The following is a 21,882-nucleotide window of genomic DNA, read 5'->3' on the forward strand; positions in this document are numbered from 1 at the left end:
TCCAGGAAGATCCCACATGCTGCGGAGCGGCTGGGCCCGTGAGCCATGGCCACTGAGCCTGCGCGTCTGGAGCCTGTGCTCCGCAACGGGAGAGGCCACAACAGTGAGAGGCCCGTGTACCGCAAAAAACACACACACAAAAAAACAAAAATAAAAAACACTGTAAACCTAAATTGTATGTCATCATGTGTGTTTTGAGACTGGTAAATGTTTACTGCTCACAAAAATTTGGGGGTGGGGATCCATTAACACAAAGCTTCTGACATTTTTTAAATAAATAATTATTTCCCCAAACAGTTACTTAGTGTATTTTATATCTGCGTTACATCACAGTGGTTTTTTATAAAGGATTCCCTAGTAGTCTTGAAAGTAATGTCTTAATACTTGTTGGATCTAAGACCACCCTTTCTAAGCCTAACTCTCAGCCATGTGACCTCCCACAGCAGGATTCTGGGGAGTCTGCAGAGCTCCTGCCCCCTCCCTCCTCCTTCCATCTTCCTCACCCCAACCAGAGACCATGCCTCTCACTACAGCAAAAAGCCCAGGGCCTTGCTACTCAAAGTGTGGTTCCCAGGCCAGCAGCACAGACACCACTTAGGAGCTTGTTAGAAATGCAGCATCTCAAGCCCCTCCCCAGACCTGCTGACTCAGACTCTGTGTTTAACAAGATGCTCAGGTGATGGGTGTGCGCGGTCAAGTTTGAGAAGCACTGGCCTAAGAGACCAGAACCAATGGCCTCCCTTCTCCTAACTGATGGGACAGTCAAAGGAATCAATAGAGAGAGTTAGGAGTAGGTGGTCAGGAAAGCCTGGGGAGGGTTAAGAGAACCATCAAGGTGTGGTGGAGGGCTGTTAGAGGCCCAGATGAGAGCTTCAGCAACAGAAAAGCCCCCGAGGGACAAGGGCTCTGGCCTCAAGAAGAATACAGCCCCTGTCCAGCCGTGGCCCGGAGAGGCAGGCTTTTTAAAGACCTGGACCTCTTCTCTCAGCCTGCAGTCCCTTGCCAAGTCCCAGCTGCGGTCAGCGGCAGTCGAGGGTGAGGGAGCCCAGGCAATGTCTACCCAGGGGCACAGGGCAAGGTGGGCAACAGATCTGGAGGTGTGAGTGGAGTAACCCAGCTCAGAGACCATCAGCACCACTCCCATCTGCCTCACGTCCCTCTTCACCTCTGCGAACACCGGGTATGACCCCTCCCAAGCCACCCAACGTTGTGGACACTGTTGGTGCCCACCCAGATCCCCTTCACTGGGCAGGTGAACCCTCCTCCTCCTGCCCTGTTGGCTGCTAAAATGCTCATAAATGCATACGCGTACCCTTCTCACCCAGAGAACTGTCCTCAGCCTAATGGGAGTTCCCTCACCCAGGAATTAGCCCCTCACACCCCTCCACCCATGCGGCAGCCTGCACACAGCCAGTGAGTTATGGACACAAGCACACAGAAGGCCGGCCTCCTCGCCTCAAGGTGGGAGAGCTCCCATGGGATCATGCTGAGGCTGGTCTCCGAGACCACACCCTTTCCAGCTCCTTCCTGCTTCCCTTCTCCTGAGAGCACCCCATCACTCGCACAAGGCTTTACTTCAAGGGATCAGGACTTAAGACGTCCATTGATGGGTAAACTCTTACTGCCTACACCGCCACTCCTGCTCCGTCCAAACTTTTCCACTGTATCCTCCAGAATTCCCGGGCTGACATCAACAGAATCCGTGTCCTCCACCACCTCTTCCAATAGCCGATGTGTGTGAACTCTCTGGCCCATAGGTCTAGTTTTGCCCTGGCTGGTTCCTCACTCTTTCCACCTGCCTCCTTCTACACTTTTCTTTCTCCTTCCTGGTCCTTGGGTGATAGGCCTGGAGCACAGTAGCTATTGGCTGTCATGCCTGGAGGCTTTTGGTCCTCATTAAACAGTAAATACTTTATCACTTCTCAGACCTTGGCAGCCAGAGACCAGCTCATCAGATCCAAAGCAAGCCCTGGATTCCCAGTGTTTTCCTAGTGAGATCCCAGTTCTCTGAAAGAGAGTCTTCCTGGGGAGAGGAATGAGCCTGCATCTCCTGAAGGCTCTGGGCCCACCCATGGCTGGCAAGGACTCCCCCTCTGCGTGACAGCCAACAGTCCTTGGGGTGAGGGCTCTGCTTCACTAGATGCGCATCAGAAACCTCACAGACCTGAGAAAACAGCTCATTACAACACGCGTCCTAGAATGTCTGGGTCCGGTTAAGACAGCCCCACCACCAGACTGAGAAAGAAAGCAGTAAAGAACAAGCAAAGGGGCTTCCCTGGTGGCGCAGTTGTTGAGAGTCCGCCTGCCGATGCAGGGGACACGGGTTCATGCCCCGATCCGGGAAGATCCCACATGCCGCGGAGCGGCTGGGCCCGTGAGCCATGGCTGCTAAGCCTGTGAGTCCGGAGCACGGGAGAGGCCACAACAGTGAGAAGCCCACGTACTGCAAAAAAAAAAGAACAAGCAAAGTAAGGGACTTCCCTGCTGGTCCAGTGGTTAAGACCCCACGCTTCCACTGCAGGGGGCACGGGTTGGATCCCTGGTCAGGGAACTAAGATCCCGCATGCTGTGCGGTCAAAAAAAAAAAAAGCAGCAGCAAAGTAAAACATTTAATGTGATTCTAATTTCCCACAGAGTGAAATTGTACCCACTGCCCTGACCCAAGGAGAGGAGGTGGAAAAGATATCGGCAACAACCTTTGTAGTGTGGCCTGCTGACCACGACCCTAAAGTGGGCCCATCTTGTTTCTGTGGGTACAGTTAAGAAATTGCTTCATTTCTTCCCACTCTTTTTCTTGTAAAAGGAGGCACCATTAATCTTACGCTATCAGCTCCAAGAGGATGGCCAGTCGACTCACTCATTCAACAAGCCACCAAGGCCAGATTTGAGGTGGGGCGCAGTTTAGGCCTAGGGTATGCTCACTGTGCCCACCTCCGAGAGAGAACATTCTGCTACGGCACATTCCACGGCTGCTCCTGACTTGTTTCTGGGGTAGGAGTGGGTCAGTGAAGGCGAGGCTGGGCCATCCCGGTGAATTCCCTCTCAGGGAGATGCCCCGGGGACGGGCTGCAGGCACAGGAAGTCCTATGCACAAAACCTTTGGTTGAGGCTGACTTAAGGTCCCTTCCCTTCCCACCCCGCTCCTTGTATATAGTTTAAACTCTCCACACTAGGTCATTCAAGCCTGGAGTCACCAGAAAAAAGAAGTCGCTGTTTGGGAGATGGCAGATGGTCAAGAGTTCGGACAGCTGCGATGAAGGATTAGTTGTGGGTTTTTCTCAGAGCCTCGCTACAAACTGTGCTGCCGTTCCATGTGCAAACACTATTAAATGAGAATGTTTTCTCTGGCTCCAATCCACCTTCTCCCCACAGTTTAAGTATTGAATTTTTTTTAAAAAAACTGAAGTAGTTTAGGTTTACATCTCACATTTAAAACTTAAAAACGTTATTTCCATCAATGTTGGCAGAAACGGGCCACTGTTGATTCCACCAGCAGTCATAATAAACTCTTGCCCACTGACAATCTAACAAATCATTTTCTGTTTGCCACTGAGTTTGGTTCAATAAAATTTTTGTGCTCTTAACATTCCCTTAGTAAGAACTCCTAAAAGCAACGTTTCCGAAGGCGGCATTTGTGGGCAACGGACACGGTGGTTCTGGATCCCAGAGGTGAGTACAACAGGTTAGTGGCAGTAATTAGAAAGCCTCAAACTCAGAAAAATATTAGTACATTGAATAGCGTGGCATGTGCAACATTTCGGTCCATTAGTGGCTTTTAATCCTTTATGTACACACAAACCTGCCCCCAGCCCTTCCCTGCTAAGGTAAAGTGTGAACATTAACAGAGGCGCAGGGGGTGCCTTTAGACCCTCCCCAGTGTAGGCCCCTGCCTGGGCTGCCCGAGAGGCACTGGGGCTGGAGAGAACCCCCTGCCCCATGGTGGGCAGCCTCCCTGGGTGGAAACCTAACAGTACCCGTGGGGCTGCGTGCAGGTGGGTCAGAGGACAAGCAAGGCATCCTAGTCTCGGTCTGGAAGCTCCCACAAAGCTTACAAATGTGTTTTGTTTTGTTTTTCAAAAGACCCACGACGTCTCAATCCAGGATTCTTCTAGGTTCTTCCAAGAAAACCCGCTCAGGGAGGTACTGGGCTGAGGTCGCTGAATGCAGCCTGCGAGCTGGGGATTTTTCATGGTGGGTTTGGAAGAATCGCCCCACTTTTTTTTTTTTTCATTTAATTGGTTTGGCTTCTTTCGAAGTAAAAACTTAGTAATTTGGTTCCACAGCCTTCAAGCAAAGCAAAGTGCTGACAGTGTTGATCCTACTGTCCCCAGGGTTTATTTCCCAGGGGACACTGCTAGGATGGGGGTGGAGGCGCTCTCAGTCCCCAGTGAAAAGAGGCCAACCTCAGGCAGTGAAGGAGAACCTCTGCCCACCACCAGGCAACCCCGTGGGGAACATCCTCACCCACAGAAAGCTCTCCTGGGCTCCAAGGAGGAGGACCAGAGGGAAGCTCTGTGGGCACAGAGAGGTGGACAGGGTCAGGCCTCCTTGCATGTCCTCGTACAGCCGGGAAGAGCCGCAGCCTGGAGCTTCAAGGAGGCTCAGGTGTGTGCGGGTCCAGAGCCTCCACTGATGGGGTCCTGGGGCAGGGCACCCACGCACGGGCCCCGCCTGCCTTGCAGTCCCGCCCTGGGACCCACTCCCCACTGGATCCCTGACTTAGGCTCTGCTAATGACCTCACCTGAGAAAACGCTCCAATTCTATTTGCAGCCTGAACCTGGCATCCCAGCCTCAGACAGCTGCTTGGCACCGAATGCCTTACTTACCCACCCAGCCATCTTCCCCATCTCAGGAAATGGCAACTCCATCCTTTCCGTGCTTCCGGCCCAAAACCTCGAGGTCACCTCGAGCCTCTCTCTTTTTTCCTCTTACGCTCTACGGCCAATCTGTTAGCAAATCCTATTGGCCCCACTTTCAAAAAAATCCACAATCTGACCACTCCTCACCATGTCTCTCCTGCTACCGCCCGGGGACAAGCCCGCATCCCCCTTGCCTGGATTTTTGCAGCCATCCCCTAATTGGTATTCCTGCTTCTACCCTTGCTCGCTTCCAGGTTTCTCACAGGATGGCAGCTGGCGTGCTCCCTGTAAAACGCAAGTCAGCCCAGGCTCCGCTCTGCTCCACAGCTCCCACCCCACTCAGGGCAGAAGCCAGTGGCCTTACACTGGGCGGCAAGGCTGAGCCATCCACCCTCCCACCCACACACTTATCCTCACCTCCTTCCATTCTGCCCCTGGCCCACGCCTCCCCTGGGCCTCCTCACTGTTCCCGGACCACACAAGCGCATCCCCACTGTCGGGCACTGCACATGCTGCCCCCTCTGGCCTGGAATGCTCTGCCCTGAGACCCACTTCCCTAGGTCTCTGCTCTGCTGTCACCTTGCTGAGGCTTTCCCTGACCACGCTATTTAAAACTGCAGCCTTGGAACTTCCCTGGTGGTCCAGTGGTTAAGACTCCATGCTTCCACTGCAGGGGGCCCGGGTTTGATCCCTGGTCTGGGAACTATGATCCCACATGCGCCATGGCCAAAAAATTCAAAAAACAAAACAAAAACTGAAGCATCTCCAGGCCTCCTTACCGCCTTCCCTGCTTAATTTTTCTCCATAGCAATGATCACCCTCTGATGCCTTGTACATATTTATTTTTGTTTATCTGTTGTCTGTCTTTCCCTGAGGAATGTAGGCTCCATGAGGGCAGGGACTTTTTTTTTTCTGTTTTTCTGTGCAGCATCTCCAGTGCCCAGGTCAAAGCCTAGCACGTAGTAGGTGCTCAGTAAATATTTGTTGAAAGAGTGAATGAAACTAGCTTCCCTCTGCTTCCTTCCATTCCCAACTCTGAGAGTAATGGCTGAGCACTGTCCTCAGATGGGATCTACCAACCATTGTAAGACTTTGGACATGTGAAAGTGTTGGGCAAAAGCCACATTTCTGTACTCGACCCTGTCTACCCAACTTCTTTTTTCAATGGGCACCAGAAAAAATGCTGGTCAGACCGTGTACAGAGCATCATGAGAAGTTTAGCCTTTGTCCTCACCATTTTTGCTGGATCAGGGGATGGGGAGAAACAAAACCAAAATGTGGAAAAGCAGAAAGGCTAGAGTAGGTTTTTATAATTACCACCTTTTAGGAGTATTTTTCTTATTTAAAAAATAATACTGATTTTCTGGGAAAAGAAAAAAACTATCCATGGAAAAGTGTCCTTCTAACCAAAATGGTGAGAAGGCAGGTATAAAAATGGAGAAGGCAGGTGTGAAGATGAGGGCAGGTGTGAAGATGGGGAGACAGGTGTGAAGGGGGGAGACAGATGTGAAGAGGGGGAGACAGGTGTGAAGGGGGCAGGTGTGAAGATGGGAAGCAGGTGTGAAGGGGGGCAGGTGTGAAGATGGGAAGCAGGTGTGAAGGGGGCAGGTGTGAAGATGGGGGGCAAGTGTGGGGGTGTAGGTGTGAAGCTGGGGAGGCAGGTGTGAAGGGGAGGCAGGTGTGAAGATGGGGGGCAAGTGGGGGGGGCAGGTGTGAAGCTGGGGAGGCAGGTGTGAAGGGGGCAGGTGTGAAGATGGGGGCAGCTGTGAAGATGTGGAGGCAGGTGTGAAGGGGGGCAGGTGTGAAGATGGGGGCAAGTGTGGGGGGGCAGGTGTGAAGCTGGGGAGGCAGGTGTGAAGGGGCAGATGTGAAGATGGGGAGGCAGGTGTGAAGGGGGCAGGTGTGAAGATGGGGGGTAGGTGTGAAGAGCAGGGGCAGGTGTGAAGGGGGGGCAGGTGTGGACACGTGGAAACCAGGCTCAGCCCTGGTTAGCTGTAGTGAGAGATGGGGGCTTCCCTTTCACTTCACAGAGTAAAGAGAAGGCTCTGAGGTATCAACAACTTGTACTATTGGGAAAAGGAAGACAAAGAATCTGTGTTTCCTGAACATCGAGAGGAGGTCTCTCTGGCTGCTGGGGGCTATCTGGTCTCCTCCAGCTCCAAGAGGTCATCCACGTACTCCACAACCTCTCCCTGTAAGAGACAATAAGACACCCTGTTAAGCAGGTACCTGACCTTCAAAGTGCTGGTGAGCAGAGACTGTTTCCAAGAGGCAATTGCCAGCCACCCCTAGGCTGGAGCAGCCTTTCTTCCCTCGAGCCCAAAGGATCTGACTTCTCCCTGGGAGGGACCTGGCTTCCACACCATGTGAACTTGAAGTCAAGTGCTCCAAGACCCCCAGATAGCCTGTGTGAACTGAGCAGTCCAGCCCCTTCTGAAAGACCCTGTTTAGTGCCCTTCTTCTGTGCATCCCTCCCCCAGCCCTACTCCCCTCCCATTAGCAGTTACCCCACAGGAAGACTTTCTGTCTGTTCCCTTTCTGCCTTGATACCAGACCACGAGCTTTTCAAGGACCAGGACCTTCTTCTGCAGGCACACTGGTCTCAGTAAACCTGCTAGGGGATGGCTGACTGCGTGTAGGCGTGTTACTGCTGGTGCAACTGAAGCAATCAGGCCACTCAAACAAGAGATGCTTGGGTAGTACAGGAGCCCACCTGCTCCCTCCTTTTGCAATGAGCCTTAAGCCTCTACCTGAAACAGCCCAGCATACTTTCTGATTTCCTTCTCTGCGTTGATTCCACTCCCATGACACACCTGACCCACCAGCTGATGACACCCATTCCCTTTACTGCAGAGAATGAGTGAATCACCAAGAAGGCCAAGCCCCTTCCCCTGAGGTCAGTACAGGCAGCCCCACCGATGGTGACCACCCCCTGCTAAAGCCTGGCCCCCCTCACGGAGGCCTCCCTCCCAGGCCAAGAGCCAATTCGCTCCTTTTGATATTTTAACACAGACAGAGTCATAAGATCTCTCAGCATTTGAGAATAGTTAGAAAATCTATCAAGTACATGAGACACAAAAGGGATCTTATTATTTTTAACAAATGCTTCTACACATCATGCCTGCAATTAGGAACTCAAATGATGGGAGTGGAAGACCGCTGCTTGAATAAACAACATTCTTCAGTTGCTTTCTGGACCCCGAAAGGAAAACAGGGTATTGCAGAGGATTATATATATGTGGCCATGACATCTGTTCCCAGGGTTACTGTTTCCTGCTGTGGGGCTACTGTGAGGTGGGGATGATAGTATTGTTTGCTTTTAGCTCACTACTAAGTGACCCCGGCAATAGAGATGAAAGAAACACATCCTCCTATAAGGTCACTGGTGTCGCGCTCAGATCTATCGATATTTTCCAGGCACCCATCCGCCAGCTGCTGGGAGTGTCGTTGCTAATGGCTTATACCTATCCCTTCTCTGCATGACTGATCTTGGCCAAAATGAGCAGCCCTGCCAGGGAGCTTATACACCACCCGCTCCGGGCTGCCAACAACTAGTGAGGGACTGAGAAAGGGGATGACAAAAGGCAGAAGGAGCTCTGTGATACAATGCATGCCCTGGAGCTCCCCGCAGGATCAGGATAACCTGACTGCAGGCGAGACCACATGCGTGCGTAGCTCCTTCCCCTGCCCCTCACCTCCTTTCCTACCCAAGAGCATCTATTTCAGCTTGCTTTATAAACGTTCTGAAACTGTAACAGGGCCTCTGCAAAATTTTTAACCAGTGTGCAAACTCTCAGGAGTTCTTACACATATTTCAAGCCCAGAAAGATATAAAGAAGAATACCACAAATATCAGGAGACTATATTGACACTTTGTTTCGAAGTAGCATTTTGTCCTTTGGAAATTTTTAAGGATTAACTAAGAACTTTATTGTGTTGGTTACAGTTTATTTCAAATTATTACTTGCCATAATTTGATATATAATTTTAAAAATAGCTCATTCTTTAGAAATTCTTTTATAATTCTAAAGCTTTGATTAATAACCTAACTACTCTGGGAACTTCAATGGAGTCCTGTTATCTTGACAGGTCCAAGTCTAAGAATCCTAGGAATTTTAAAGCCTGGAATAAGCCTGGTCTATTCACTAGATGATTACTAAGCAGCTGTGTGACTTTGGGTAAGTCACTCTACCTTTCTTGAGTTTGTTTCCTCATCTGTGACATGAGACAGCTTTACTGAATCTCATAAAGGGTCTCTTCTTGTTCTAATATTTATGATTTTTTTTTCTAAATGCATTGTTCTTGTATGTTAAAAGTCTTCAAAGGGTTCATAGCCAGGAATTCCACCTCTGGGAATTTATCCTAAGGAAATGATCAGAGAAGAGGTAAAAGATTTAGTAACTGCTGTGTTATTGATAAAAGCAAAAAGTGGGAAGCAACCGAAACGCGTATAAAAAGCGCTTTACTTAAAAAATCCACACCATGGAATATTAGTCATTAAAAAATTGTCTTTAGGGCTTCCCTGGTGGCACAGTGGTTGAGAGTCTGCCTGCCGATGCAGGGGACACGGGTTCGTGCCTCGGTCTGGGAAGATCCCACATGCCGCGGAGCGGCTGGGCCCATGAGCCATGGCCACTGAGCCTACGTGTCCGGAGCCTGTGCTCCGCAACGGGAGAGGCCACGGCAGTGAGAGGCCCGTGTACCGCAAAAAAAAAAAAATTGTCTTTATAATGAACATTAACTAACAAGATTAACAAAAACCACAAAATCATCTCAACAGGTTCAGAAAAAACATTTGGCAAAATTCAACACCAAAACATTTGAAAACATTCCTCGTTTGTCAAACGATAAAAAACATTCAACTAACTAGGAATAGAAGAGGAACTTCCTCAACCTGATAAAGGGCCCTACCACAGCTAAGAATGTACTTAATGCTGAAACAGAAGGCTTTCCTTCTAAGATTAGGAACAAGACAAGGATTTCCACTCTCTCCATTTCTATTCAACATTGTACTAGAGGTTTTAGCCAGAAAAATAAACAAAAGACATCCAGACTGGAAAAGAAATAAAACCATGTCTATTCACAGATAACATGATCTTGTATACAGAGACTCCTTAGGAATCCATACACATCAAAAAAAAGTTTAGAACTGATAAACAAGTTCAATAAGTTTGCGAGATTACAGTATCAACATACAAAAATCAGCTGTATTTCTACACACCAGCAACGCACAACTAGAAAATCAAAATAAGAAAAACAATTCCATTTCCAATAGCACCAAGAATAACAAAACTTGGGGAAATATTATTGAAGGAAATTAAAGAAGACCTAAATAAGTAGAAAGGTATCCCATATTCATGGATTGGAATATTTAATATTGTTGAGATGTCAGTCAATCTTCAGATTCAGCACAATTCCTATAAAAATCCCAGCTGCCTTTTGCAGAATTTGGCAAGTTGATCCCATATTTCATATGGAAAGGCAAGGGGCCCAGAATAGCCAAAACAATCTAGAAGAAGAAGAAAGAAGTTGGAAGACTCACACTTCCCAATCTCAAAATGTAGTACAAAGCTACAGTATTCAAGACAATGCAGTACTGGCATAAGGATAGAAATCTAGATCAATGGAATAGAATTGAGAGTCCAGAGATAAACCTTCACATTTAAGGTCAATTGATTTCTTATAAGGGTACCCAGACAACTGAATAGGGAAAGAAAGTCTTTTCAACGAATGATGCTGGACAACAGTATTTCCACACACAAAAGAATGAAATTGGACCACTACCTTACATCATATGTTAAATTAACAAAAAAAAAGATTGTAGACCTAAATGTAAGTGTATAACACTATAAAAACCTTAGAAAAAACAGTAAATTTTAGTGATCTTGGATTAGACAATATTTTCTTTGATATGACAGCAAAAACACAAGCAACAAAAGAAAAAATAGATAAGTTGGATTTCATCAAATTTTAAAAGTTTTGAGCTTCAAGACACCGTTAACAAAGTGAAAAGATAATGCACAGATTGGGGGAAAAATTTTTAGAATTCATATATCTGACAGGGGACTTATAACCATAATATATAAAGAACTCTTACAACTCAACAATGAAAAGACAAGCAACCCAATTTAAAAATGGGCAAAGGACTTGAATAGAATCAACATTTCTCCAAAGAAGATATACAAATGGCTAATAGCCATGTGAAAAGATGCTCAACACCATTAGTCAATAGGGAAATGCAAGTCAAAACCATAATTAGGTACCACTTCACACCCACTAGGATAGCTATAATAAAAAAGACAGACACACACACACACCCAAAGAAAGACAGACACTATAAGTGTTGAGGAAGATGTAACAGATTAGAACTCTCATACATTGCTGGTGGGACTGTAAAATGATTCAGCCAGTTTGGAAAACAGTCTGGCAGCTCTTTAACAAGTTAAATATAGAGTAATAGGACCCAGAAATTCTACTCCTAAATATATACTCCTAGGTATAAGAGAATTGAAAATTTTTGCCCAAACAAAAATTTGTACCCAAACGTCCATAGTATCATTATTCAAAGTAGCCAAAAAGTGGAAACAACCCAAATGTCCATCAACCAAGGAATAAACAACAGGTGGTATATCCATACAGTAGAATATTATTCAGCAATGAGAAGGACTTTTTACATGTAACGTGATGCACGTTACAACATGGCTAAACCTGGAAAACATTACGCTCAGTGAAAGAAACTAGTCACAAAGACCAAAAACCATGATTCCTTTCACATGAAACATCCAGAACAGGTAAATCCAGAGACAGAAAGTAGGTCAGTGGTTGCCAGGGGCTGGGGGAAAGGGTCGGGGTGGGCAGAGGGGAAGGAATGGAAAGTGACTACTAATAGGTTTGGGCTTTCGTTTGGTTTTGTTTTTTTTTTTTTGGCTGCACTGTGCAGCTCGCGGGATCTTAGTTCCCCGACCAGGGACGGAACCCCGGCCCTCGGCAGTGAGAGCGCGGAGTTCTAACCACCAGACTGCCGGGGAAGTCCCTGGGCTTTCATTTGGGTGATGAAAATGTTCTCAAATTTGAATGCATAACTTTATGAATATACTAAAAAACCCCACTGAATTGTATACTTTAGAAAGGAGAATTGTACAATATGTGAATAATATCTCAATCAAACTGTTCTAGAAAAACATAACCAGGGAAATTGCTCAAACTACAGTGTTACAATGGAAAAGCCATGATATATAATTACAGTCAAGTTTATAGTGAATATATATTGGAAATATATAGAAAAAACTGGAGACATAAATACCAAAATATCAATAGTAGCTTGCCTCTAGATAATCAGGAACTCTACTGTCCCATTTTTCCTAAATACTTTTTTCTCAGGAATTCCCTGGCGGTCCAGTGGTTAAGACTCCATGCTTCCACTGCCTGGGACATGGGTTCGATCCCTGGTCAGGGAACTAAGATCCCGCATGCCGTGCTGTGCAGCCAATAAATAAGTAAATAAATATATTTTTCTCCACTTTACAAACCATAGCGGTCAACCTTGTTTGTGTCTGGTCAGCATTCCTTCCTGGTCAGCATTCTTGTAGTCATATCACAGGCTCTGCTTCAAGAGAACCCAAGCCAAGACATATGGCACATGGGTCACTTCCTAGTCTGTAAAGCACTTCGATGTGCAAAGTGGTATTTCATTCTTCCAACCCTGTGAGGTCAATGTCATTAGCTCCATTTTACAGACGAAGTACTGAGGCTCAGGGGAGCTAAATGCATGCTAGTGGTCGATCCATCTCATGCAAATTCATGCACAGAAAACAGATTCCACAATGATGTCTTATTTACAGGTGCTTCACTGAAAACTGGGGCAGTGGAAAGAGCAGACATGGAGGCTCAGGGCTCCCGGGTCTGGCCTAGCAGCTCCCGGAACCTTCCTGTCCAAGCTCCTCAGCTGTAAAGTGAGGGGTCAGACGAGAACAAACCCGCAGCTCTCTCCCAGCTCCGATGGCTGGCAAGTCCACAGCTGTCTTAGAAAGAGTTTGGTGGTTTGTTCCAAACGCATCTCTCTAAACGCTACCCCTAATGATGGCTTTTCTGTGACTAGGCCGCCCCACCACAGAATGACGGCTCCATAACCGGCAGTCTCCGCCGTCAATAAAGAAGTCAGCTAAGTAAGACTTAATCAGGAATTTCAAGCAACCCCAGAGAAGGATAAAATGCCTAATTTACAGAAAACAAAACAAACAAACGGACAGAAAAATTGGGATGTGGGCTTCCCAGTGTCTTCAGAGTGCTAAAATTCAGTGTGTTTTTATAATGTTAAAAAATGATGCTTGATGCCACACGGTGCAGGAAAAGGAAAAAAAAAAGACGCTCGGACGGCTCCTGTGATGGGTTCCTGGAGGATGGCTCTGTACTCTGTCAGGAAACGTGGTGCTTCAGCCTGGGTTTCCTAGAAAACCCTTCTTGCCCAGGCCAGTGCTCTGACACATAAAAACGCCCACAGAAACTCTGTTTCCCAAGGCCCCTTCTGTTTCTCATTTCGGGGGCGACTCGGCCTTCCAATGATTTTTAACAAAGCTGTGAGTAATATTTTCTCTTAGCCAGACGTGTGCTAAACAGGAAAACTTACCTCATCATCATCCATTATGTTTTCCTTAGCAAAGTCATGCAGCTCTTTCTGGAGTGTCGTCACGTTGAAGAACTGAACGGCTTCCTGTTCAGACACAAACAGAGAACAGTTTATATGACCAACCTTTTAAGGGGAGAACTGGGCTGGTGGCAGGCGGGGGAAGGGTATGAGCTTTCTTTGGGGGGTGATGAAAATGTTTAAAATTAAATAGTGGTAACGGTCGCACAGCTCTGTGACTATAATAAGACCACTGAATTGTGCACTTGCAAAGCATGAATTTGACAGTATATGAATTATATCTCAATTTGAAAAAAAGAGTGGCCAATCCTGAGTGAATGAAAGAGAAAGTGTGTGTGTGTGTGTGTGTGTGTGTGTGTGTGTGTGTGTTGGCTGGACAGTGAAGTTGAAGGAAGATGTATGTATGGCAAACCAGGACAGCATGCACAAATCTCAATGAAAATACAAGTTAAGGGCAAATTAGAAAAGATCTTCTGAAAGTGATATATAATCCATAGGTTTCCCTGAACACATGCAAAGCTGAGTGCACCCATCAAGGGAATTAAATGATGATTCATCCATAAACAAGCCTGCCACGGAGCTGTTAAAAAAAAAAAAAAAGTAGGTGGTATGGGTGCGACATGGGAAGTGTTCATGATGAAATTGTTAGAAAGACAAAGCAAGTTGCAAAACAGTAGGTAAGATCCCATTTTTGTAAAACTTAATAGTTACATGCTGCGTATACAGTAAATGCATAGCTATAGGGCAGGATGAGAAAGAGAAAATATGGGATTAAGAAGCAGTCTCGGGCTTCCCTGGTGGCGCAGTGGTTGAGAGTCCGCCTGCCGATGCAGGGGACATGGGTTCGTGCCCCGGTCCAGGAAGATCCCACATGCCGCGGAGCGGCTGGGCCCGTGAGCCGTGGCCGCTGAGCCTGCGCGTCCGGAGCCTGTGCTCCGCAGCGGAGAGGGCACAGCAGAGAGAGGCACGCGTACCGCAAAAAAAAAAAGAAAAAGAAAAAAAAGAAGCAGTCTCAATTCCTAAGTGAATCATTTCTGTAATGTTTAAAATTTGTAGAGTGCTTACTGATTTAGAAATGAGAACAAAGATGTAAAATGTTAAAAGATAAAAAAGCTACAAAATAACTGAGTTTCCCTTCATTTCTGAAATAACCCGTCTCTTAAGATGCAAAGCTGCTTCCTGAAAGTGGGATAAAGAAGAGAACAGGAAACGTGATGCCTGGTGCACTGGCACGTACTGGTCTGGGCTGGAAATGCTCCTCCAAGAGCCCCCACTTGTCCCTGTGGTACTGATAATACACCAGGTTCTGCTGCATGACCTTATCGTCCTGGTCAAAGAGCAGGTAGCTGACTGCACAGGGGGCTGCGTTCTTCAAGTCGTTCACTGAAGGCAAAGGAAACAAAAACAGGAAATCAGCCAACCTCTCCCGACCCACCCTCCATTGAATAACACCTTCAAAAAGAGAAAGATCACCAACAAGCCCCTTCTCCACAGACCCTCCTTCGGAATACCTGCAAAGACAAAAGAAATCTTCCCCGGGTGAAAAGGTCACAGATAGGGTATCCATGGGAACGTGGAGGCCAGTTTGGAAAACAGAAGAAGTTCCTCTTTAGGCAGAGACCTATGCAGAAATGCCTACTATATTCCCCTCAGGCCTTGGAGGCCTGGGCTGGTGTCACAGCCCTGGAACCTAAGCAGGCTTGGGTCCCAAGGCTGGACTGTCCTGAAGCTGAGGGAGCTGGGGAGAATGTACCAGCAAATGAGCCCTCCTTGGACTTGCAGTGCCTGGTCTCCTCTGGATGGGACCCATAATCTCCAGATCCAGGCAGGCCCTTCAAATGCTAAACCAAGCCTAGTTCACCCAAAAAAGGGTCCACCCTCTGGGCTGGAAGAGTTTTGAAAAGTCACCTGGTCTCCACGTCTCCTGGTGGGGAGGTTCCCACCTCCATCCTCCTTCCTTAGAATCGCCCCACCCAGGGATGACAGCGCCCTCAGTGCAGCGGTTTTGCTGGGGCTGCGATTCCTCCGTGGGGTGAAGGGTAAGGGGGAAGAAGGAATGAGACACAAGCCCTTGGGCCTTTCTTCTGGCACACTCCGCTCTCCTTGACAACCCAGGAACACGACTTTCCTAAGGCTCTGACTGCCCGAGTATCCAAGTTGGGCATGAAGAAATGCTGCCGCCTTGTGGCAGTTTCCCATAACAACAACTTTAAAACCGCTGTGTATGGGCACTTCCGAGTCACAAGGCCTGTGGGGTTGGAAATGACACCCGTCCTCAAGAAATGTCCTGGGGTGATTGAAAAAGATTTCAAAACAAGGCCGACTTTCAAGAAACCAATGTCAAGAGATAAATTTCACTCACACTGTTTTTAAAAATAAAAAAGAAGCACTGGAAAAGATGCTCCACATCGCTGGGACTTCCCTGTTGGTCCAGTGGTTAAGAATCCACCTTCCAGGACTTCCCTGGTGGTGCAGTGGTTAAGAATCTGCCTGCCAATGCAGGGGACACGGGTTCGAGCCCTGGTCTGGGAAGATCTCACATGCTGCAGAGCAACTAAGCCCATGTGCCACAACTACCAAGCCTGCACTCTACAGCCCCCGAGCCACAACTGCTGAAGCCCACGTGCCTAGAGCCCGTGCTCTGCAACAAGAGAAGCCACTGCAATGAGAAGCCCGCACACCACAACGAAGAGTAGCCCCCGCTCGCCACAAGTAGAGAAAGCCCATGCGCAGCAACGAAGACCCAACGCAGACAAAAATTTAAAATAAATAAATAAATTTATTTTTAAAAAAAGAATCTGCCTTCCAATTAAGGGGACGCAGGTTCAATCCCCGGTCGGAGAACTAAGATCCCACATGCCGCGGGGCAACTAAGCCCCTGAGCCACAACTACAGAGCCCACACACTCTGGAGCCCACACTGCCACAACTAGGGAGAAGCCCACACACCGCAACAAAGAGCCCGCATGCTGCAACTAAGATCCAACACAGCCAAAAATAAAATAAATATTTTTTAAAAAGATGCTCCACATCATTATTATTAGAGAAATGCAAATCAGAACTACAACGAGGTATCACCTCGCACCATTCAGAATGGCTATCATCGAAACATCTACAAACAATAAATGTGGAGACGGCGTGGAGAAAAGGGAACCCTCCTATGCTGTTGGTGGGATTATAAATTGGGAACAGCCACTACAGTGAACGGTGTGGAGGTTCCTTAAAAAACTAAAAACAGAGCTAGCATATGATCCGGCCATCCCACTCCTGGGTGTATATCTAGAGAAAACCAGAATTCGAAAAGACCCAGGAACCCCAACGTTCACTGCACCACTATTTACAACAGCCAAGACATGGAAGCCATCACAATGTCCATCAACAGACAAACGGAAAAGGAAGATGTGGTGCGTTTATACAATGGAATATTACTCAGCCATAAAAAAGAATGAAATGATGCCATTGGCAGCAACATGGATGGACCTAGAGTTGATCATACCAAGTGAAGTGAGTCAGACTGAAAAAGACAAATATCATATGATATCACTTACAGTTGGAATCTAAAAATTGATACAAATGAACTAATTTATAAAACAGAAAGACACTCACAGACTTAGAAAACAAACTTATGATTCCCAAAGGGGAAATTAGGGGGGGTAGAGATGAATTAGAAAGTTGTGATGAACAGATACACCCTCATATATATAAAATAGATAATCAAGAAGGACCTACTGTGTAGCACGGGGAACTCTACTTAACACTCTGTAATAACCTATATGGGAAAAAGATCCAAAAAAGAATAGCTCTATATGTTTGTATAACTGAATCAAGCTGCTGTACACCTAAAACAAACACAACATTGTAAATCAACTATAGTCCTTATAAAAGAAAAATTCAATTAAAAAAAGTAGTACCTGCCGTATTTCCCTCAGGGCTTGGTAACTGGGGCTGGGGTCACAGCCCTGAAGCCTAAGGAGGCTTGGGTCCCAAGGCTGCACTCTCGTGGGGCTGAGGGAGCTGGGGAGGATATGCCATCAAACGAGCCCCCCTTGGACCTGTAGTGCCGGGTCCCCTCTGGATGAGACTGCCATCTCCAGATCCAGGTGAGCCCTTCCAAAGCTAAGCCAAGCCTAGTGCACCCAAGAAAGGGTGGACCTCTGGTCTGGAGAAGCTCTGAAAAGTCACCTGGTCTCCACGTCTCCTGGTGGTGGGGTTCCCACCTCCATCCTCCTTCCTTAGAATCGCCCCACCCAGGGACGACAGCACCCTCAGTGCAGCGGTGTTGCTGGGGCTGCGATTTCTCTGTGGGGTGAAGGGTAAGGGGGAAGAAGGAATGAGACACAAGCCCTTGGGCCTTTCTTCTGGCACATTACACCCTCCTTGACAACCCAGGAACATGATTTTCCTAAGGTTCCGGTTACCCAAGTATCCAAGTTAGGCATGAAGAAATGCTGCCGCCTTGTGGCCGTTTCCCATAACAACAACTTTAAAACCACTGCTGATGGGCACTTCCTAGTCACAAGGCCTGTGGGGTTGGAAATGACACCTGTCCTCAAGAAACGTCCTGGGGTAGGTGATTGAAAAAGAATTCAAAACAGGGCCAAGAGGATTCAAGAGGCCAATTTCAAGATGTAAATTTTACTCACACTATTTACCTGTAATCCAGAAAGCAAAGATTTCTTGGGGAGCAGCAAGAAAAGCTGAAAATTTTGGTGTTTTATCCATTATGTCTTTGCCACATTTTCTGATATTCTGGTTGGTTTTTAGAGTTAGTCAGGATTTCAGAGGATTGACCAGTGAGCTTCCAGGGCCTGGAAGTGTCCGGAACACCTCTAAACTCCAGTGTCCTCGCGTGTTCCCACTGAACCAAGCCTACTTAGTGGCTGGAAGATCCATGTTTCAATGTCCATTCACGGGGTAGTTTAGTGAAGTGTCAGCACAGCTTCTCATGAAAATGAAAGAAAAACACGGGCTATATTTTCTTCCAACAGAACATCTGTAAACTGAATCCAAGATGAGCAATGTGTTGATAAAAGTTGAAACTGGGTGATGGGCACCCTAGAGGTCATTATACCAACCTCTCCAACATACGTTGTTGTTTTTATTAATTACCTTGGTTTTTCTTTTTTCTTTTCTTTTTTTTGGCTGTGTTGGATCTTCGCTGCTGCACACACGCTTTTTTCTACTTGTGGTCAACCGGGGGCTACTTTTCGTTGAGGTGCGCAGGCTCATCATTGCAGTGGCTTCTCTTGTTGCAGAGCACGGGCTCTAGGCACGTGGGCTTCAGTAGTTGTGGCACGCGGGTTCTGTAGTCGTGGCTCGTGGGCTCTAGAGCGCAGGCTCAGTAGTTGTGGTGCCCAGGCTTAGCTGCTCCGGGGATCTTCCCAGACCAGGGCTTGAACCCATGTCCCCTGCATTGGCAGGCAGATTCTTAACCACGACGCCACCAGGGAAGCCCCCAATATATGTTTTGAAATTTCCAGAAGTTAAATAAAACATGTACATAATTTTTTCATAATTCTCATTAAAAAAGGGTCCTTCCAAGTGTGGCTGAATATAAGCCAACAGTTAACACTGGGGTTGGGGGAGAGCAGGGAGGGGGATGGAGATGGGCTGTTGGCTTTTTTTTTGCGGTACGCGGGCCTCTCACCGCCGCGGCCTCTCCCGCCGCGGAGCACAGGCTCCAGACGCGCAGGCCCAGCGGCCACGGCCCACGGGCCCAGCCACTCCGCGGCACGCGGGATCCTCCCGGACCGGGGCACGTACCCGCGTCCCCTGCATCAGCAGGCGGACTCCCAACCACTGCGCCACCAGGGAAGCCCGGGTTGTTTGCTTTTGATGTTTCTCTGTACATCTCTGCGATGTTTGGTTCACTGCAATAAGCTTCTCTTATAAGCCTTTTTGAAAAAAAGCACTTACATTAAATCAGCTATTTATATTAGAAAAGAGGGCTCTTCATAAGCAAAGACACTGCCTAGTGGAAAACTGTCCCCTCCACACCAGAATGTGGTCAATAAATATTTGCTGGCATCATGCTGTGAGCTCAGTGCTGCCTCATAGGAAAGCATGTTCACACATAATATAAAACTAGACTCTCGTCCTCTATGCTAAATAATCCTTTACCAGACAGCTCACGCTGGAGTGACAGTAGCAAATAAAATCTCATCTTTCCTTCCATGAAAGGAGACTTCTGGGAAGGACACCTGTTAAAAACACACCTCAACCTCCTCTTGATCTCAGAAATGTCCCAACCAAGGGACATTTCAGTACATTTCATTGCATCCTTAGATGAGGTTCAGGCCGCTCTAGGATCAGGTTCACTGCTGAGAGAGGCCAGTTACCTTCCTCAGAAAAACATGGTATAAATGTCAGTATCTGAGACTTTTCAGGAACAAAGAAGCCATCTTGATTAACGGCAAAAGTTTAAATATTTTTCATTTAAAAACTAAAAAGAGAGAGAGAGAGGGAGAGAAGGAAAATATTTTTATTTTCTTTTTTTCCCTTTTTTAACCTTCAGCAGGCAAGGCTTTCAGTGTGTCCTGGAGAGGAGATGAGATGGGATTAAAAGGTAGGCAGGTTAGGTGGCTGCTGAGGCAGAGGGAACCCAACAAAGAACAGGATGGACACAGCGGGGAAGGGGGGCTGTGGAAGACAAGGTCACCTGGCACTCCTCCAGGACATCCCTGAGTCCCCAAGACCAGCCGCCCCTGAGTTTGAAGGGCAGCCTTGGGGAGGCTAGCCAGACACCTGCCAGCAGACCCAGACATTTCATCAGGAGGGTAGAGTTGTCGCTGCTGCAAATGACCCTAGTAACTTCCCGTGCTTGTCACCGAACTGCCAAGGTACACGCTGCTCACGCGAGTGGCACCCAGCAATCTTGGCTACAGAGAGAGGGGGGAAAGCCAGGAAATTCAGGCTCTGAAGTCTGAACTCCAAGTTCCTTTCTTTCTCCCATGTGTCCCCTTTGTCCACTTGGAAGGTTCTGATTGATAAGCTCCAATTTCAGGCCAAGGCAGGACCAACTGCAATGACCTTCTAAGAGTCTGAAAAGTAAAGCCAATGATGTGGAAGAAGGGAAATAATGATATTTTTTAAAAAAAGAAAAGAAAAAAGGGACTTGCCTGGCGGTCCATTGGTTAGTACTCTGCGCCTCCACTGCAAGGGGGCATGGGTTTGATCCCTGGTCGGGGAACTAAGATCACGCATGCCACACAGAGCGGCCAAAACAACAACAACAACCACCAAAAAAACGGTTATATAGAGTTTGCCATGTGCCAGTGCGTGAATTTCCTAAGCATTCCACGTCTATCAACTCATTTAATCCTCACAACGATCTTAGGAGGTTAGTACTCTCTGCAGATGTGGAAGCTAAGTCTTCGTACCTTGCTCAGATCTCCTAGAAGATGATTACTTACATTTATAATAAGCAAACTGCAAATAATGATACATGGTAGCCACAAATTTCTCGACTGGATATCCTCCTATGACTGGGGTGAGGTTCTCTTCACACTGTATTTTGCATTCCAGAACTTCCACATAATGATCTGAAAGAACACACAAATTTTCAGGCAGTGTATCCATTATCTTCTTTTTTTTTTTTTAACATCTTTATTGGGGTATAATTGCTTTACAATGGTGTGTTAGTTTCTGATTTATAACAAAGTGAATCAGTCATATATAAACATATGTTCCCATATGTCTTCCCTCTTGCATCTCCCTCCCTCCCACCCTCCCTATCCCACCCCTCCAGGCTGTCACAAAGCACCGAGCCAATATCCCTGTGCCATGCGGCTGCTTCCCACTAGCTATCTACCTTACTACGTTTGTTAGTGTGTATATGTCCATGACTCTCTCTCGCCCTGTCACAGCTCACCCTTCCCCCTCCCCATAACCTCAAGTCCGTTCTCTAGGAGGTCTGCATCGTATCCATTATTTTCTTAATGCCGCTTCTGCCCCACTGCCCCAAAAGATCAAGGTAAAAATGATAAATGATAAAATGATAAAAGTAAAATATTCACAACACTTATGATAAAGGGCTAAAATCTTTCACGCACAAAGTTTCCTAAATCAATAAGAAAAAGACGAATGTCCACTATAAAAATAGCCAAAAGGATGTTAATAGAAATTATAAAAAGGGCTAATAAACACTGTGAAAAGATCTAAACCACATTTGAAATTAAGAAATACAATTCTACCTAAAATAATGTAAGCTATTACATTGGCAAAATGTTTAAAATTTGATGATGTCCCGTGATAGGAAGAGAATAGTGAGACTCATGCTCTCATGTTCTGTTGGTAGGAGCAAAATAGGAACAAATGTTTTGGAGTACAATTTGGTAAAATTTATCAAAGGTTAAAATACACATATTCTCGGTGATTCCC

General features: G+C 46.9%; 1 protein-coding gene and 1 long non-coding RNA gene across 3 annotated transcripts in view; both read right to left on the reverse strand.

Annotated features, from left to right (window-relative positions):
- The window catches only part of LOC125965618 (uncharacterized), a 129,907-nt gene that overhangs the window by 167 nt on the left and 107,858 nt on the right, over window positions 1-21,882 (reverse strand). The gene's annotated exons all lie outside the window — the stretch shown is intronic.
- Window positions 6,151-21,882, reverse strand: part of CRTAP (cartilage associated protein) — a 33,128-nt gene continuing 17,396 nt past the window's right edge. The window contains exons 4-7 of one of the 2 annotated variants that reach the window (XM_004279699.4): window positions 20,916-21,044; window positions 14,742-14,887; window positions 13,487-13,570; window positions 6,151-7,052 (exon numbers count right to left, since the gene is read on the reverse strand). In XM_004279699.4, coding sequence (XP_004279747.1) covers window positions 6,999-7,052; window positions 13,487-13,570; window positions 14,742-14,887; window positions 20,916-21,044 — 413 coding nt within the window. In that variant the 3' untranslated portion in view covers window positions 6,151-6,998. Of the gene's footprint in view, window positions 7,053-13,486; window positions 13,571-14,741; window positions 14,888-20,045; window positions 20,382-20,915; window positions 21,045-21,882 lie in introns of those variants that run through there. The other variant, XM_033405484.2, reaches the window with a different exon arrangement.

Source organism: Orcinus orca, chromosome 10, assembly GCF_937001465.1.
Source record: "Orcinus orca chromosome 10, mOrcOrc1.1, whole genome shotgun sequence".
Classification (NCBI taxonomy): Eukaryota; Metazoa; Chordata; class Mammalia; order Artiodactyla; family Delphinidae; genus Orcinus; species Orcinus orca.